This window comes from Triticum aestivum, chromosome 5B (assembly GCF_018294505.1).
Source record: "Triticum aestivum cultivar Chinese Spring chromosome 5B, IWGSC CS RefSeq v2.1, whole genome shotgun sequence".
Lineage (NCBI taxonomy): Eukaryota > Viridiplantae > Streptophyta > Magnoliopsida > Poales > Poaceae > Triticum > Triticum aestivum.
The window spans coordinates 260139751-260158109 of NC_057807.1; the positions used below are offsets into that span (position 1 = coordinate 260139751).

The 18359-nt window shown below is 46.7% G+C and overlaps 2 protein-coding genes across 5 annotated transcripts; both read right to left on the reverse strand.

Annotated features, from left to right (window-relative positions):
- Positions 1 to 2279: 2279 nt before the first annotated feature.
- On the reverse strand, positions 2280 to 3637 carry LOC123111269 (metacaspase-9). The gene has a single exon (XM_044532032.1). The coding sequence runs from the start codon at positions 3539 to 3541 to the stop codon at positions 2507 to 2509; it is 1035 nt and encodes a 344-aa protein (XP_044387967.1). The 5' UTR covers positions 3542 to 3637; the 3' UTR covers positions 2280 to 2506.
- A 1441-nt stretch (positions 3638 to 5078) lies between these two features.
- On the reverse strand, positions 5079 to 17752 carry LOC123111268 (protein ZINC INDUCED FACILITATOR-LIKE 1). 4 transcript variants are annotated; one of them, XM_044532031.1, is made up of 18 exons: positions 17218 to 17752; positions 15107 to 15147; positions 14531 to 14591; positions 14225 to 14327; positions 13995 to 14097; positions 13830 to 13883; positions 13667 to 13729; positions 13548 to 13597; positions 13386 to 13461; positions 13126 to 13296; positions 12849 to 12936; positions 12659 to 12744; positions 12454 to 12561; positions 12233 to 12277; positions 12090 to 12105; positions 5978 to 6050; positions 5611 to 5654; positions 5079 to 5492 (listed from the first exon to the last, which is right to left on the reverse strand). In XM_044532031.1, the coding sequence occupies exons 1-18, from the start codon at positions 17363 to 17365 to the stop codon at positions 5395 to 5397; spliced, it is 1428 nt and encodes a 475-aa protein (XP_044387966.1). In that variant the 5' UTR covers positions 17366 to 17752; the 3' UTR covers positions 5079 to 5394. The 4 variants fall into 4 exon arrangements, with proteins under 4 accessions (XP_044387966.1, XP_044387964.1, XP_044387965.1 ...); XM_044532029.1 differs by lacking the exons at positions 5978 to 6050; positions 12090 to 12105; XM_044532030.1 differs by lacking the exons at positions 5978 to 6050; positions 12090 to 12105; positions 12233 to 12277.
- Between the last annotated feature and the right edge of the window lie 607 nt (positions 17753 to 18359).

Below are 18359 nucleotides of genomic sequence, written 5' to 3' on the forward strand. Positions count from 1 at the left end.
TGCGATGTGCCTTAAGTGAGGATATTGAGTGCCCCAACAAATTTGAGAGTTCAAATTCCGACTGTTGCTGCGCCCCGTGTCAGCTGTCGAGTGGATCCTTATCCTGACAGTGGTCGAATCAGAGAAAGACATTTATGACAATTCATGTCGGGTTGCCCCTGGCTATAAATAGTCGTCCCCCACAACCACTTGTTGGTTGGCTGCTCCGAGAGAACTTGACACTTGTCATAACAGAGCAACCCATCATCCGACAACTTTGAGAGAATCCTAAGTGAGGAAAAACCCAGAGCAAAAGTGATTGAGTCACTGAAGGGATTAATCTGTGTGATCCGATGCCTGTTACCTTTGAAGTCTGTCGTTCTTCTAGATGGTTAGGCGTCAAGTTCTGAGTACACCAAGAGTCATTGTGCTGTGCCGGTGAATAAGTCTGCGAAGGTTTTGGAAGTCTACCTTGGAGACTTATCCCGAGTGATTGGGCGAGGTCTGCGGGCCTTAGCTCAAAAGGAATACGGTGATGACTGTGCGTCCTCTGAGTTGCGACTCAGCCGCCTCAACTAAACGTACAGTTGATGCAGCAACTGGGACTGGTCTACCAACTTGCATTGTCTTCACCGAGCCAACCTGGTTTCAAATTCCTCAACCCTTCCTTACTTTATTCCGCTGCCGATGAATTTGTGATCTATCCTCTGACGAATTTGAACTGAAGAATTTCATCAAGTTATCTTTCATTTCCTCAATTCTTATTCCTCATGCGTGTATGATTGTTTAATTGCATGTTCTTCACTCTTATGTATCCTGATTGATGACTTAATTTTCCTTGTGTTTCTACTTCTTCACTCCGATCTTCGTCGAATTCTTCAGAGTTTGATGAATTTATAAAAATCTCCCATTCACCACTCTGAGGGAGATAACCTGCGCTTTCAATATTCTAGTGGTTGAACACCAATGTCGTCTGACAAATACCTTACACTCACCATATTCTATATTTTGGTAATATTTAATTCGATTTGCGTATGAGTAGGAGAAGGCAAGGAAAGTTTTGGTTTAGTTAAACCTTTCGTAAGATTTGATTTGATTTGATTTGGGTATGTAGGGAAGGCAAGGAAAGTATCTTAGTAACATTTTATTTAATTTGATTGAATTAATGAATTACGTGGTTTTTAGAAAGTATAAATTTGGTTTAGATTATTTGAAATTCCTCTATTTCTGTTGGTTTTATTATTCTGCGGCACCGATTAAGATTAACAAAAAGAATCAACAACGAACAAAAGAGGGAGGGATACGTGGGGAGAAAAATCGGGGAGAAGCCAAGGCAAACCCACCAACTCCCTTTTAATAGTAGATATTTCATAATATTCGAAAAAATATAAAAACAATATGCATCAAATATTTAAATAAATCATCATAAAAGAAAAATGTACTCACGAAAAATGAGCAGAAACTTTTAAGAAAATTCTTTACATTTTCAATAAAAATATGGCATTTCAACACTTTCACACATTTATAAAAAGCATCATCACATTTAGAAAAATATTATTACCATCCACAAAAATGTTTACATGCTGAAAAGATTATTCCTGGCATTTTCTAAAAAATGTGCATGAGAAGTGAAAAATTATTTGACCAATTTTTTAAAATGTCTATGACATATAAAAACTGTTAGTATGCATTTAAAAACAGAGGCACAACACTTATGAAAATGTTCACATGTTAAAGATTTTTTTTTGTACATTAAAAATGTTCACCTATTTAAAAATATGTTCATGATTTTTCAAAATGTTCTAGAAATGTAAAAATTTGTTTACAGACTTTTTTAACATATTCATAGCATATACAAGATATTTATACCATTTTTGAAAATGTTCATTCCACTAGGAAAGCGTTCATAAAAATGTAAAATTGCTATTCATGTAATTTTTAAAAATTGTTTGTGACATGTAAAAAATCTTTGTACGCTAAAACAAAAGCGATTAAAAGAGTTCGTAGATTTGAAAAAGGAAAATAAATCAAAAACTTGCAATGACAGAGACATGCAGTGAAGTATGAAGGATGAACAAAACGGCAACTGTGTAAGAAAAAAATAATATAAGAAGCGAAGACTGAGTTTTTTCTTTTCGTTCACACGTTTATTTATCTTTTTAACACAACGCAACTGTGAATGCTCACATACATGTATATACACTCATCATTTTGAATATACACATGCACACTCTAAACTTATGAACATCTTCGAGATACTAAGCCCACATCACGTCTTAAAATTAGCGAAGACAGAGTTGTAAGCGAAGATTTCATGACTTGAACGCTACCATGATTACACGTGAGTATATGCAAGTGAGTCATAACAAAACCGTGTATATATAATACACACACTTATAAACTTGACCCACACACAAACAATATAGCACGTGAGTTTGGCCCCTCATTCAATTCGACGTGCGCAGAAACAGTAAAACACGACACATGAAACGCATGCCCGCTCCGTAGCTCGTGAGCTGAACGTGCTCTACAGCAGCGCCGCCGACATGGCCGGGCTTGCCGCGCCCACCGCTGTCTCCTCCTTCTTGTCCTGCGAAAGGAACCGTGCCTCGGCGTTGGCGTCGGTACAGTAGAGACACGGGTGCTGCTCGAACCCCTGCTCTTCCAGCACCGCCCTGGCCTTCGCCACGAGCTCCCGGTTGCTCAGCGGCGCAGGGTGCGCCGCCAGCACGCTCTGCACCGCGCTACTGAACGCCCCGCATGCCTTGCCTCCGCTGGCCTCGTACGCCGGCACGTCCGCTGAGGTCTCGTTCGTCTGGCACCCGCTCAGCAGGATGCCCTCGTCCGGGCGCGGCGGCGTTGGCGCCGGTGCGGGTGTGGTGGACGGGGTGCTGCCGTTGCCGCTGCCGCCGTGAACGTGGAACTTGGCGCTGGCATCGGCGCCGAAGAGCGCCACGAGGTGGTCGGCGACGTGGTGGGAGGAAGGCATGCCCGAGACGGCGGAGAGGTGGTCGAGGATCGCGCCGTAGGGAAGGAACCGGGCGGTGCGCGCGGGCGCCGTGGACCCCGCGCTGGGGTCGGAGCCGACGGAGGGCCCGATCTGTTCCTTCTCCTGGTCGATGAGGCCGCCGCTGTGACACGAGTCGGACACAATGGTGAAGCTCGCGCCCGGCGGCACCCGGTCCACCAGCTGCCGGAAGTCCACGTCCGTGATGAGGTTGAAGTCGGTCGGCACGATCGCTTCCTCCTCCGCGCCGGAGTCGCCGTGGTGCGGCGGGACGAGCGTGCCGTGGCCGCTGTAGTGGAAGAAGAGCACGTCCCCGGGAGCGGCGCGGGCGACCATGTCCGCCAGCGCGCGCCGGATGTTGGCTCCCGTCGGGAGCACCTCGGCGCCGCGCCCGTCGGTGAGCACGGCGACGTCGGCCGGCGCGAAGCCGAAGCGGGCGACGAGGGTGTCCCGCACGGCGTCGACGTCGTTGATGCAGCCGCGGAGCTCGTAGCGCGTGCCCACGTAGTTGCAGCCCACCAGCGTGGCCAGCCTCTTGGTCGTCTCCCCCTCCATCTTCTTGCGCTCCAATCCAATGCAGCTAGCTTTGTCACCTCAGCAATGGATGAAGAGACCAGTAGGCTACCGTGTGCAGATATGCGAATGTTCCCGACGATCGTTAACTCGTTATATAGATGCTTCCTATCTGTTGCTTAACTGTGGATGCAATGCAAGAAACGTGTACTCGGGGTTAAGCAATCCATTTCTGTATATCATTTCCGATGTACGTATTTCCAGTTCGATCAATTAACCTCGTCTGGTAGTACATCCTACACTACTATGGAAGTACTTAGATTAGACGCCTCATCAAGGACGGTTTTCCCATATCGGTGTGGGCGGTTTTGCAAATCATTAATCGGGTCCACATGGCACGAACAAGATGAAGGTCATATCTTGTTTCAAAAAAAAAAAAAAAAGGTCATATCGCAGGTTGAGATATCGTCCCTCCTTCCTTTCAAGTGGGGGAGAGAGCTCCCTTGCGTGCAAGAAATGTGTAAGCTATGTATCTTACACATAAATAATCGGGCCTGCCTTCAAGAGCATAAACCTCCCAGTTTACGTCTCTCTAGCATATACTTCAGCTTGGCTTCCATAACTTCTTTGCGCTTCTCAAATTGCGTAAATGTCAAGTTAAGTATCATCCGATTAATTTGGATTGTGCTTGCTTCTACGCATGGATCAATCATAAACGGTGAGGGTTTTCTTCGATCGTCAAGATTGATCGTGATAATTAGGACCACGAATATGGACATGAATTTCTGGTGGCAATGGCATGTAATCAAAAAAAAATTAAGATTCTTCCAGGGGAGCTCTCTGGTTTTTCTTTCTGAACACAGTGCACACCCACGAATACGACCCTTAATTTTTTTTTTCCGTGAACAAGATTTCAGTATTATTTTTTAGGAAAGTGAACAAAATTTTAGTTTATTTTTCTGAGACAAGTGAACAAGATTTTACCTTTTTTTAGGCAACAAGATTTTCGTGAAAACTGGCGTCCATATGTTTCTTAGAGCCCACTGGCCTTCACATGGGGCTTTGGACCACAAAAGCCCATCGTTTATGATCCGTCACCCGGGCACGAACCGTGCTTCTTATTCTCAAAAAAAAAAAAAGAATAAAAAAAACCGCGCTTCTCTGTACGGGGCGGAAGGGGTGGTCGGACGGCGCTACGAGACGACTCGACGAGCGACAAAGGAGCGCCACAGGCCTCCGGCAGCGTCATCGCCGGGCGCTCGCGCAGCGGCGGGTATCAGGCCCGCGTCGGCGATAGCGTCGAGCACGCCGAGCAGGCTCCAGGTCGCGGGTACGAGGCGCTCAGCCCCCTGCTCCTAACCACAACCCCAAGATCCAACCCGCGTTTCACCACCATGAGTGACCACACCCATCGTAATGCATAATCGTTCAGCAGCTCGCACAGCAACCAACGGCGACCCACTACTGCTGTCAGTCAATCTCATCTCAGCACCCGCCGCCTCAACTCAACTGTTTCCCAGACTTCTCTGTTTTTCTCCTCGGACCCGAACCCGAAGCAGGGCAAACGGCGCACCCCCAGTTGCATCAACAAATCGAAAGATTCATTCAGGTTACCTCTATTCCTCCTTACTACGAGTACGTACTACTGTACTACACATAGGTTAAGAAACTAGGAGAGCAACGGAGCAATCCAAGACTAGCGATCGATGGCCCGATTGGTCGACCGATCGATTTGCTTTAGGAGGTCACAGTGCCAGCAACACTGCTACGGTAGGTACATCTATCTAGAGGTACAAAAAACAAGACTCCTCAGTCTTCACGCTTACAGCACGCCAGTGCCACAGAACCACACGCATTGCTCTCTAGCGCTACCTAAACAGGTGCTCTGTCAGGTTTTACTTGTAGTGTTGGGGGACTGCCAGGAAAGGCTTGAAGGTCAGCAAGAGCCCAAGGACCTCTGTCACGTTCAGTAGAAGGAACACCATCTGGTCACCTGAACATACATGACGAATCATGAGATGATTAACACGACAGCTTATACTTTAACCATTGACAACTCAGAGGACTAGTAACGCTGCAATTGACATATGTCTTGGAACTGCATTTTTTACCTGGAAAGAACGCTGCGTGCTGGCGCTTCTGTGCCCACGAGAATCTGCAATCACAAAAATGTTTTCAACAATAAGTTTATCTTCATATTTATGGCTTATTAGAATTGCTTCTGGATTTTAGATTTATTTTCATGTAACACAGCCACATGGGATCACTACGCTAGGAAAGTGATAATAAGACTAGCATCGATATTAATGGCTATGGATAATAGCAACATCTCTGTGTTTACTGAACCAGTATTTCTAAAACAGTACCCATTTTTGCGCAGAAACCATTGTTCAATCTGGGAAGTTCAGATCATGAAATACTTTACTCTTCTTCTTATCTTTCCAACAAAGAGGAGGTTAAGAAAGCAAAACTACTTACAGAACACCTGCCCCAGCTGGAGCAACAGACTTGAATAAGGACATTAATGTTGTGGCTATTCCATTCGCAGCACCTCTTTACCGAAAAAGGGTTGCCCCCGCTTTATATTATAAAGCAACGACCACACGATACAAATGCTGAGGCCACAGCACAAGCAAGCCCAAAAGAAACAAAAAAAGGAACTGAAGAGAAAATAATGCCAACACCGGCGGATCAACGAAAACGATGAGGACCTGCAACCGCCGCGCCCACCGGAAAATACCACCACGCTCCTAGCATTCCTGACCGCCGCATACCAAACAACACCCTCAAGAAGGATTGCGACGATGACGACGCTGTTGCCCGGACATGTCCTAGGGTTTCCCCCGGTACGCGAGGGGTGAGGTGGAAGGGTGTTAGACTGTATTTACATGTGTATATTGTAACGTTGTATACCACCTCATTATATATATATGTGATAGGCCATCCCTAGAGGGTTGTGCCGGTTCCCCCCAAAGCCTATTGTCTTACATGGTATCACGCTAGGTTACGTCCGCTTCCGCCTAAAAACCCTAAACCGCCGCCGCCGCCGCCGCCCGCCGCCGCCGTCGCCCGACTGCTATGACGTCCGCCGCTGCGTCCGGCTCCACCGCCACCGGTTTTCTGCCGGCCTCCCTCGCGGCACTTCTCTCGAGGCCGCTGGATGCCGCCTCCCTTCAGGCGCCGATCGGGACACGGAGCGTCGGCTCCCTCTTCGCGCTCCCGCCGGCTGCTACTTCGCCCGGGCAGGCGCTTGTGGCCCACACCGCCGCCGCCCCGTCAACCGCGGCTGTCGCGCCCTCGGCCACTGCGCCGCTGGTGGCGGAGGACGTCGCGCTGGCAGGCTTCGCGGCGTCAACCGCGGCCATCGCGCCCTCTGTCACCGCGCCGGCTGCCCCTCTGACTGTCTCCACGGTGGTCTCACCTCAGCCAGTCTCCTCGATGGGATCGCAGCCGCCGCCGCCGTTTCACTTCGGCCATCTCATCACCATCAAGTTGTCGTCGGACAATTACATCTTCTGGCGCGCGCAGGTTCTTCCGCTTCTTGGGAGTCACTATCTGCTTGGCTATGTCGACGGCTCTCTCCCTTGCCCTCCTGCGCTGGTTGACAGCGTGCACGGTCCGGTCTATAATCCGGCTCACCGTGTCTGGACAGGGCAGGATCAGGCGAACCTCTCCTCCATCCAGGGGTCGCTCTCTCCGGCCGTTGCTGGGCTTGTTGTCTTCGCCAAGACGTCCCACGAGGCATGGACTATTCTTGAGCGCTCGTTTGCGGCACAGTCGCAGGCTCGTGTATCTGGGCTCCGTCGCCAACTTGGGGAGTGTCAGAAGCTTGACTCCACCGCCACTGAGTTCTACAACAAAGTCAAGAGTCTCGCCGACACGCTGGCCTCCATTGGACAGCCCCTCACCGACTCCGAGTTCAACTCGTTTATTGTCAATGGTCTTGATGAGGAGTATGACGCCCTAGTCGAGATCATCAATGAGAGGGGCAACTCCACGCCCATGCCAGCACACGAGGTCTTTTCACGCCTCCTGCTTACTGAGCAACGAGTCGAGACGCGCCGATCCAGGGGCAACGGCGCCCTCTCGGCAAACGCCGCCACCAAGGGTGGTCGCTCCTCTGCTTCATCCAGGGCTCCTTCGGGGCAGTCACCACCACCCGCCTCGGCCCCTCCTCCTACTGCGACGCTACCAGGGGCTGGCGGTCCACGTGTGTGCCAGCTTTGTGGTCGCGATGGGCACTGGGCCTCGAAGTGTCACAAGCGCTTCCAGCGGGGTTTTCTTGGTCTCGGCAATGACGGGAAGGATACACGCAACTTTGCTCGTCAGGTCGCCATGGCTGATCGTCCGCCGCCGCAGAAGCCACAGGGACACACTCAGTCCTACTCCATTGATCCCCACTGGTACATGGACTCTGGGGCGACAGAGCACCTGACCAGTGAGATGGGGAAGCTTCACACTCGTGAACCCTACCATGGCTCCGACAAGATCCACACCGCCAATGGAGCAGGTATGCACATCTCTCATATTGGTCAAGCATCACTTCTCACTAGACATGCCAATAGGAGTCTTCAACTTCGCAATGTTCTTCGAGTTCCATCTGTGACACGTAATCTTCTTTCAGTTCCTAAACTCACTCGTGATAATAATGTGCTTTGTGAATTTCATCCTTTTGATCTTTTTATTAAGGATCGGGGCACGAGGGACATTCTTCTTAGTGGGCGGCTCTGCCAAGGTCTCTATCGTCTGGAGCATCCTGGCGTCGCTCGCGTCTTCAGTGGAGTTCGGGTATCTCCGTCACAGTGGCATGCTCGTCTTGGTCACCCGGCCACACCTATTGTCCGGCATGTTTTGCGTCGTCATGAGCTTCCTAGTGTGTCTAGTAATAAAGATGTAGCAGTGTGTGATGCTTGTCAGCAGGGGAAGAGTCATCAACTTCCTTTTTCGGAGTCCAGTCGTGAGGTGAAACATCCTTTAGAACTTGTGTTTTCAGATGTATGGGGTCCTGCTCAGACTTCTGTTAGTGGTCATAATTACTATATCAGTTTTGTTGATGCTTACAGCCGCTTTACCTGGCTTTATCTTATCAAACGTAAATCTGATGTGTTTGACATTTTTGTTCAGTTCCAAAAACATGTTGAACGCCTTCTCAAGCACAAAATTGTTCATGTTCAGTCGGACTGGGGTGGCGAGTATCGCAACCTCAACTCCTTCTTTCAGTCGCTTGGGATCACTCACCGTTTAGCATGTCCACATACACATCAGCAGAATGGTTCAGTAGAACGTAAGCATCGTCACATTGTTGAAGCTGGTCTGACTCTTTTGGCCCATGCATCTGTTCCGTTTCGTTTTTGGAGTGATGCTTTCACCACTGCATGTTTTCTCATCAATCGTACTCCCACTCGTGTTTTGAATATGAAGACTCCCATTGAAGTTCTCCTTAATGAACAACCGGACTACACCTTTCTCAAGGTGTTTGGGTGTGCTTGCTGGCCCCATCTCCGTCCATATAACAAGCGTAAGCTCGAGTTTCGTTCCAAGAAGTGTGTTTTTCTTGGTTATAGCTCTCTTCATAAAGGATACAAATGTCTTCATGTGCCCACTAATCGTGTCTACATCTCTCGGGATGTTGTGTTTGATGAGCATGTTTTTCCCTTTGCCAAACTCCCTGTGTCCACTACCGAGCCACCTGTCATGCATTCATCCTCTGTTGCTTCTGACCAATTTGATGATGTTGCATATTCTCCTCTATTGTTGCCTAACCATGGTGCAGGCACTGGTCGTGGGGCTCGTTTGGAGATTCTGGAAGTGCCATCTTCCTCTTCGTCGCCATCGCCTTCATCCTCGGCACCTTCTGTTGTGCATGAGGAGCACATGGCGCCCCTGCATGGCCTCGGTTTCCGTGCTCATGCACGGCCGATCGACGTCCTGGCCCGGTCGCCTCTGGCTTCTGGGCTGCCTTCGCCATCGTCGCGCCCTGCAACCCCGCCGACTGGGCCGGCCTCCTCGGTCCCCGTCTCGCCCAGGGCGTCGGGGCAGTCATCACCAGGCCTGGCCTCGCCCGCCCCTGCCTCGCCCAGGGTGTCTGGGCCCTTCTCACCAGGGCCGGCCTCGCCTGCTCTCGCCTCGCCAAGGCCGTCTGGGCCGGTGTCACCGGAGCTGGCCTCGCCCACTCTCGGTTCGCCCATGGCCTCTGAGCCCCTGTCGTCGGGCCAGTCTTCGCCATGCAGCCCGGAGTCGTCTGTCCCGAGCTCGCCTGAGGTGATTCCTGCATCTCCGGCGACCGTCACGTCTCCGTCACCTTCGCCTCCGCCGGCTCCTGCTGCTGCTCTACGTCCACATACGCGCAGTCGGAGTGGCATTTTTCAGCCTAAGCAACGTCACGATGGCACAGTTGCTTGGTTAGCGGCGTGCATGTCTGCTGCTCTCGCAGATCCATCCTCTGAGCCACGCACGTATCAAGCTGCTATGCGCATTCCTCATTGGAGAGAGGCCATGGAGCAGGAGTATCAAGCGCTTCTTCGCAATCAGACATGGACTCTTGTTCCTCCACAATCACGGGTAAATGTCATTGATTCCAAATGGGTTTTCAAAGTGAAGAGGCATTCTGATGGGTCCATTGAGCGCTATAAGGCTCGTCTGGTTGCTCGTGGTTTTCGACAGCGTTTTGGACTTGACTATGAAGACACCTTCAGTCCAGTGGTCAAGCCTACTACCATCAGACTTCTTCTCTCTCTGGCTGTTACTCGAGGTTGGTTTCTTCGTCAGCTTGATGTTCAAAATGCTTTTCTTCATGGTGTCTTGGCGGAGGAGGTTTACATGCGCCAGCCTCCGGGTTTCTCTGATCCGGATCGCCCTGATCATCTCTGTCGTCTGTCCAAGGCAATTTATGGTCTGAAGCAGGCTCCTCGTGCTTGGCATGCTCGTCTTGCAATGGCTCTTCGTGCTCATGGTTTTGCATCATCAACTGCTGACTCCTCATTGTTTCTTCTTCAAAGGCCTGAGGTTACTATGTACTTGTTGGTCTATGTAGATGATATCATTTTGGTCAGCTCCTCTCAGTCGGCTGCTACTGCGCTTGTTCGCTCACTTGGTGCTGATTTTGCGGTCAAGGACCTTGGGAAGCTTCATTACTTTCTTGGTGTGGAGGTTACTTCTCGTGCTGCTGGCCTTGTTATGACGCAGAAGAAGTACTCTCTGGATTTGTTGCAGCGAGCTGGGATGCTTAAGTGCAAACCGACGACTACACCCATGTCTACCACTGATAAGCTCAATGCTGTTGATGGTGTGCTTCTTTCTTCTTCTGATGCGACAGAGTACAGGAGTATTGTTGGTGGGCTCCAGTACTTGACGATCACGCGACCAGACATTTCCTATGCTGTTAACCGAGTCTGCCAGTATCTGCAGTCACCCCGTGACACTCATTGGTCTGCTGTTAAGCGGATTTTGCGCTATATTCGTTTCACGGTGGCTCATGGTTTGCATATTCGGCCGTCTGACTCTGGTTGTCTTTCAGCATATTCTGATGCAGACTGGGCTGGCAATCCGGATGACAGGCGATCCACGGGGGGTTATGCTGTCTTCTTTGGCTCTAACCTGATTGCCTGGAGTGCTCGGAAACAGGCTACTGTCTCGCGTAGCAGTACTGAGGCTGAGTATAAGGCTGTGGCCAATGCCACATCAGAGATCATCTGGGTACAGTCCTTGCTTCAGGAGTTAAGTATACCCCAATCACAGCCTCCTGTTCTTTGGTGTGATAACATCGGTGCTACATACCTTTCTGCAAATCCGGTATTCCATGCCCGAACGAAACACATTGAAGTTGACTATCACTTTGTGCGTGAACGTGTCTCTCAGAAGCAACTACAGATCAAGTTTATTTCTTCCAAGGATCAACTTGCTGACATCTTCACCAAGCCATTGCCTTTGCCACAGTTTGAGACTTGCAGGCGCAATCTTACCCTTCTAGATTCATTAGAAAGTGGCTAAGATTGAGGGAGGGTGTTAGACTGTATTTACATGTGTATATTGTAACGTTGTATACCACCTCATTATATATATATGTGATAGGCCACCCCTAGAGGGTTGTGCCGGTTCCCCCCAAAGCCTATTGTCTTACAAAGGGGTATGCCCGACGCCCTTCAGGAAGGCACGGCGGCGCCCACGAGCGTCACCGCGTCGGTGCCGGCCCGGCCGACAAGGATTTCTCCCGCCCACCAACCAACCACGACCCCAGACGATCCATCCCGCGCCACCAAACACACCGCCCACCAACTTGCGCCACCACGGTCGAGCAGTCTCCATCGCCGTCTCACCAAGGCAAACGAAACGGGACCGACGGAAACAAGACGACGCAACCGGGAACCAGGAGCGGCAACATCAGCAGCCTCGCGGGAGGGGACATCCTCCACCGCCCCCGGCGGGATCCGGCCGGACGCAACACAGGGGCAAACCGGGCCACCCCTGGCCCAGCCGAGCCCGAAACGGGCTCGCGAAGCCCCCGTCGCCGCGCTGCAGAACGCGAGCCGCCGTCGCCACCAACCCCCGCACGAGTCACGCCCCCGACCCGCCGGAGACGCCGCAAGCAGACCTCTTTGCCCTTGGGGCTGTCCAAAATAAGATCCAACTCAAATGAGGAATTTGTGTACACATTAGTGAATTGGACAAATACTGTTTTCTGCGAGAAAGATCTCGGGCAGTGTTCCGGTGAACTGAGATAAGTTGGCCACGTACCACAGCATTGTTTTGTAGAAGAGAAGTGCCGGAAACTCTAGTTATCTGATCAACATCACAGCGATTAGCATTCGTGAAAGAAAAAAAAATTGAATCAGACATGCACTAAATACCAAGCGTGCATTCTTATCTATGATGATTTAGTGGCACATGTATGTAACTATTAGCTAGAAGTAAAGATGGCTTAAACCTTACGAACAATATTCTCGTAAAGTACTTACAGCAAGAACGCTTTTAATCATTGCTGCAATATAGAGAGCCAGACCAAGTCTTATTCCTGACAAGTGTGTCATAAAGGGATAAGCAGCAATAATTGGTATAGACAGGGCCTGCAATGGTAATCGTCAATTTACAAAAATAGGAGACAGTGAATTATTAAGTAAACTGAAATTGGCATAAAGAAAAAGAGTCACATTAATAACTCACAGATGCGATGCGGGTTGAGTTTACAGGTCCTAGCGTATTATTGAGCCAACGATAAACAAAGATTTGGTATACAAGAAGACTGACACCTACAGTGTAACAGATTGCATGTTTACAGCTTAAAAATAAATCACTAAGAGGTATGCAAAAATGTTCAAAAAATTAGGGAATAAACAGATTAAACTATGCTTACCTGCCACTGTAAGAACTTGACCGACATCCTTAGATGAAAAGCTAAGTCCACCATATTTTCTACCACTTACAGTCCACAGGGAAAATATCTGATGTTGAATTGTAACAAATAACGGTTAGAAAATTTCATCTTGCATTCAGCATATGAGCTTTGCATGAAAAATATGTATAAATTTTAGACACAATGGGTCAAGAATTAATATATTTACTGCACCTAGATCTGCAGTGTCCTTTTGGAGAACTTCTATATATCATGATTTAATCATACTGTATATTACCTCACTATATGCAGTGTCATGAAGGGAGAAGACACAATATGTGATAATTGACGACATCAACGGCCAATTTTTCCATAAGCTCTTCTTAGGTGACTCTGTACTTTCCTGAGTTGTGCCAGCTTCAGCCGTTTCAGCTCTCATTTCAAACTTGTTGTGCTTGTGTAGTGTTTCCTGTTTAGTGCATCGATGTGAATACATAGCATTCAAACAAAACTCAATAGATATACATATACAGTATGCATAGTTCAGGTTGTACACACCGGAAGCCATATGCAGCTTATGAGGGCGAAGGTTGCGAAAATTGATATGCAAAGACATGGAAGAAGATATGGCAACCTGCATGGTCGGGATCACATACATGAAAATGGGAAAATATTTATGCCATTTAGTATGAACAAATCAATGATAGGAGAAATGAGTACCTCCCAAACGTTGACTTGTCATGGAAAATGTGTGGATATTGTTTGGCTGGCTGGTAATAAGTAGACAAAAATGGTCAAACGAAAATCTTAGTGAATATGACTAACGCCTGTGATATTACCTGTGCAAGGTAGCCCCCGATTGCTGGGCCAATTATAAGGCCTAATCCCCATGCTGTATTGACCTGAACGTTTATGAAATATCAAACTGAGTTCATGATATGATTCAGTGTTATTATGGACTATGCATAGGTAGTTAAGTGTTTTATGTCGAACTGAATTTACAATTGATATGCCCAAAGCTTGTTCGTCATCCCGGCAAACTTCAATGGAGTAAGCCTGCATCCCCGTGTAACCATAACATTATCGAAATAGACATTTGACATGATTAACAGAAAAAGCTGTTGTTCATTCCTGCGACTGTCCCTTGAGTTTTGTTTTTTAAGGTACCTTGATTGGTGCTAGAAATCCGTTTAGTGCACCAAGAAGCAACCTTGTAGTGATAGCCATCCAATATTTCACACTTAATCCGAATAAAGTGTTGAACACAATGCTGAAATGTGCATGAGGAAATTAGTGTACATTTTTTTTCTCTCTAATAAAAGACAAGAAAATGCAAATTAAATGTTGTGGTAAATTTTCATCCGTTTGGAGGGAAAGATATCGTCACCAATACTTACACCGTGAAAAGTGAAAATACAATTACAGGCTTTCGTCCGATGCGATCTGCAACCATGCCCCAAAAGATCGACGCGAAACCTCTACCAACCATATATGATGCACCTACAGGAGGAATTTAACAGTTATGTACCGAATATTGACATTATTCTGAAACAAAGTAAGTATGCATGAGTTTCGTTGCTCATTGAAACTTTTACTGTGTATGTACAAAATTAGAATTAACGTTGGTACATTTGTGAAACAAAGACAAGTGCATCAAACTTTGTTGGTACAGAATGACAGTTATGTAGTACAAAAAATCTTACCAAGAAATCCAGCATAGAATCCAATATCTTCTTCTCTTTGAGCAACGTGCAAGTCTTGTATCTGATTTAGAGAAGGGAAAAACCTGAGTACTTTCACATTCTTTATTTTGCAAAATATATATCTTAGGAAGATAGCAGATCATAGGGGTGCACAACGAGAGAATAAGTACTAACTGGAGCAGGCCTATTGTAAAAACCGGACACAAGGAAAGGAGTTTCCTGCCTACAGTCGGGTTATAAAAACGTTCAGTAAAATAAAAAGAATAGTTGGCTGGTGATCACTAGGATATGCCCCTGAATCTTGCATGGCATCTGCTTTTTGGCAAATACAGATGAAAATAGCTTACTGGCAAAAAGGTAAATTTTGCATAGCTATCGACCAACCGAACATGTCTGGGCAGTTCGAGACTATCATGTAGTCTATTTTTTTTTATTAGGGTGAGGTGGACTAATATGCAGTCTTAAAACAAGCGTAAAAAATCTCTAAAACAAGCACCCAGACAAAATGAAGAGTGAAATCCAGCTAGTAGCTATGAAGAAAGGGAAAATGGCATGGGTATGTGAAGGCGAACTCACCATGAAGTAGAGAAACGGGAACAGCGACGTGATCGGCAAAGCTGAAAAAGATGGATGGAGACAGATGGACGGACACAGAGAGAGGGGGGGGGGGGGGGGTATCAGTTATGCTGGAGTACATTATAACATATACAGTACGTAATAAATTGCTACGAGCAAGAACTAAGAAATGAATTAAGAAGTGATACAGCGTACGTGCAGTGGCTATAAGATAGAGTTAATTACACGATGGTATCACAATTGAGGCGGTGGTGGCGAATTGATACCACTTTTCGTAATTTTTACATGTCAGTACCATGTTTGAGGCTGTCTGTTACAAAATAGTCTAAACCATATCTAATAATGTATTAACGGTGTATCTGACAGTTGGGGCCCGCTTGTCAGGTGCTGACGTGGCATGTTCTTTTGCAGAAAATCCCTTTACTTTATATGTAATCACGTAAAGGCCCGTTATTTTTGCGCGAAAAAGTTCGCGTGGGAGTTTTTTTATTCTTTCGGACTTAATTGGAAGTTTCCATCGAACGGGATAAATATATATAAAATAAACATAATACAGCACCCAGCAGGATTCGAACCTGCGACCCGCAAAAACAGCAGACGCGCGCTTAGCCACCAGGCCGCAAGAACGCAAGTGGTAAATAACATGCGAGATTTGTTTTATACAAGCATGGACATGCTGGGCCGGCTGTTGGGCCTATCGCGGCTGCGTGCCGTTAATTACTCTTTTTTATTTTTTAAAAACATTAATACATTTTTCTCCGATTACATATTACTATTATTAAGTGTGCTTTTTTTTAGAAGATTTATATGCACGGGCCAATTTTATGTGTCTTCGCTAGGACCAGAACCATAAACAATTATTGTGTAACCTCATTATATTATTCAAATACGCAACTATTACAAAAATTATATGCCCAACACACAGTTTTTTTACTTACTCGATATTGATTATATTTTTGTCAACACACTATTATTAAAAAGTTGATAACATGTATTATTTTTTTTATCATAATAAATTTATAAATGAAATAAAAAAAATCATCATAAATTAAGAAAATGTTCAACATAAATTACAAAAATTTTCATCGTTAAGAAAATTGTTCAACCTATATACAAAAATGTAAACCGTATATTAATAAAATTGTGTGAACATATATGTTTGTTTGTGTTTCCCTATTTACAAAAATTTCATCGTATATTAAAAAGATGTGTTTATTAAAATTTTCTTATTAAATGTTATACGATATTAAAAAACGATCATCACATCATATAATTAAAAATAGTTCATTGCATCATATATTACAAAAGTGTATCATATTTAAATAAAATGTTTGTCACATCATTCAATATATATATATATATATATATATACATGTGTATAATTTCTTCTATATATGATATGCACACTGCGTACGGCCCGAAGAATACCCATCTGAGAAAAGATAAAAGAGACACGCAAAAAAAACACGAATAAAAACAAGTACAGGAAAAAAACGAAATGGACGAAACTATCAGCGACGGTGCGCTGCGACCCCTCCATAGCTAGTTCGAATCCTGGCACCGCGCTTGGGGCGTGTTTTTTCGTTTTTCGTTTAAAAGAAAAATCCTGGCAGGGCGCTCTTTAGCAAACCAGGGATGGATGCGTAATTAAATAAGAGGTAAGGGTCTTTTTTTGGAAAAGAACATGCTACATCAGCACCTGACAGGCGGGCCCTAACTGTCAGATACACCGTCAATACGCGGTTTAGACTATTTTGTAATAGACAGTCTCAAACATGGTACTGACACGTAAAAATTACCAAAAATGGTACCAATTCGTCACCACCGCCTCAATTATGATACTATCGTGTAATTAACTCTATAAGATAAGACAGAGAGAAGGGATGAATTAAGAAATACTCCAGCTCGCCGGAGCAAGACAAGACAAGAGCAAGATCGACCATGACAGTAATTTAATCCTCTTGGTTTTAGTAAGTACTCTTTTCGTCCGGAAATACTTGTCATCAAAATAAATAAAAGGGATGTATCTAGATGTATTTTAGTTCTGGATACATTTTTTTTTGTCCATTTTGATGACAAGTATTTTGGGACGGAGGAAGTAGGATACTGACATGATGCAAAGGTGGTGATCCCGACGAAGAAGAGCTCCTTGTACGGGGTCCCCGTGCTGCTGTCCTTCCTCCGCTCCATGGCGCACCCGGGGCACCCGTCGTAGTACACCTTGGCCGGCGCCGGCGCTAGTGACGGCGACTCTCCCATCCTTCTCGGCCAGACGACGACGAACGACGCTGAGATGGTGGCTGGCTAGTTCGGAACGGGACGGTGAGACGAACAAGGAAGGAAGGAGGAGAGCAGTGCTGAAAAAGGGGAGGAAGACTAGAGGCGGCCGGCCGGGGCACAAGAGGAAGCCCGAGCGGCGCCGATCGATTGGGGGCTGTCGTGTGGATCGTGTCTTGGTATGTGTGCCCCGTTGGCAGCAGACGGCCGGGGCGCCGCGAGAGGGACACGTCAGGGCTCAGGAGCGGGCGCACGGGCGGCGTGACGGACAGCGGGAGACACCAGCGCACCAGATCACCATCGGTCCAGACAAATCCAGCTTACAGCTGTACGTAGTTACGGTAACTGAAGCTATATGACAAAGCAACGGAGGGCGAAGAAGGTACGTAGTCCCAGCGATGGTACTGGTATATATAGAGAGTGGCAGGTGCAGAGCTGAGATTTCTGGGGTTCAAAAATAAGGTACGAGCTTGGTCGGCTCTCCTTTAATTAGTTATTATAACCTTACTTTTATTTACTTTAAAAAGGGATTTAAGGTGGATGGAGTATATAGGAGTACTATACTTGAAATCGAACTGATGCATTCCATGGCAAAAACAGTTTTGGAAATGTTCCAACGGCCTGAGTGACCAAGACGAAGATGCCACCACCATTCACCAATCTCGTCCGTCACTTCTTCTTTACCCCGCAAAATGAAATTAAAAATTAAAATTAAACGTCTAATCGTCCATCACATGCACAGTCTTTCCCTTTTCCCTGATCGGAAATAATCATCCTGGATATCCTTTTTTCCTCCGGTAATGATAACTCCCGAACGTTCGGGAGTTAAGGGTGGCAACCCGAACGGGTTTAGGTGGCAAGTTTAGTTTGCGTGAGATTAAAAAAACATGGCAATTTTCTGACAAAAAACGAAAAATGACGAAGTTGCCTTCTCCTATGAACTAAAATTGCAATATAAAAACGTTCGAGACGAAAT

Bases quoted from the DNA above. Each gene is read 5' to 3' on its own strand.
- LOC123111269 (XM_044532032.1), bottom strand. From the start codon at position 3,541: ATGGAGGGGGAGACGACCAAGAGGCTGGCCACGCTGGTGGGCTGCAAC.
- LOC123111268 (XM_044532028.1), bottom strand. From the start codon at position 17,365: ATGGGAGAGTCGCCGTCACTAGCGCCGGCGCCGGCCAAGGTGTACTAC. The intron at 14,098-14,224 runs GTAAGTATTGGT...TGCACATTTCAG, and splicing joins GTATTTTCACTTTTCACGGT to CATTGTGTTCAACACTTTAT. The intron at 12,106-12,232 runs GTACGTGGCCAA...TATTTTGGACAG, and splicing joins TTCTACAAAACAATGCTGTG to CCCCAAGGGCAAAGAGGTCT.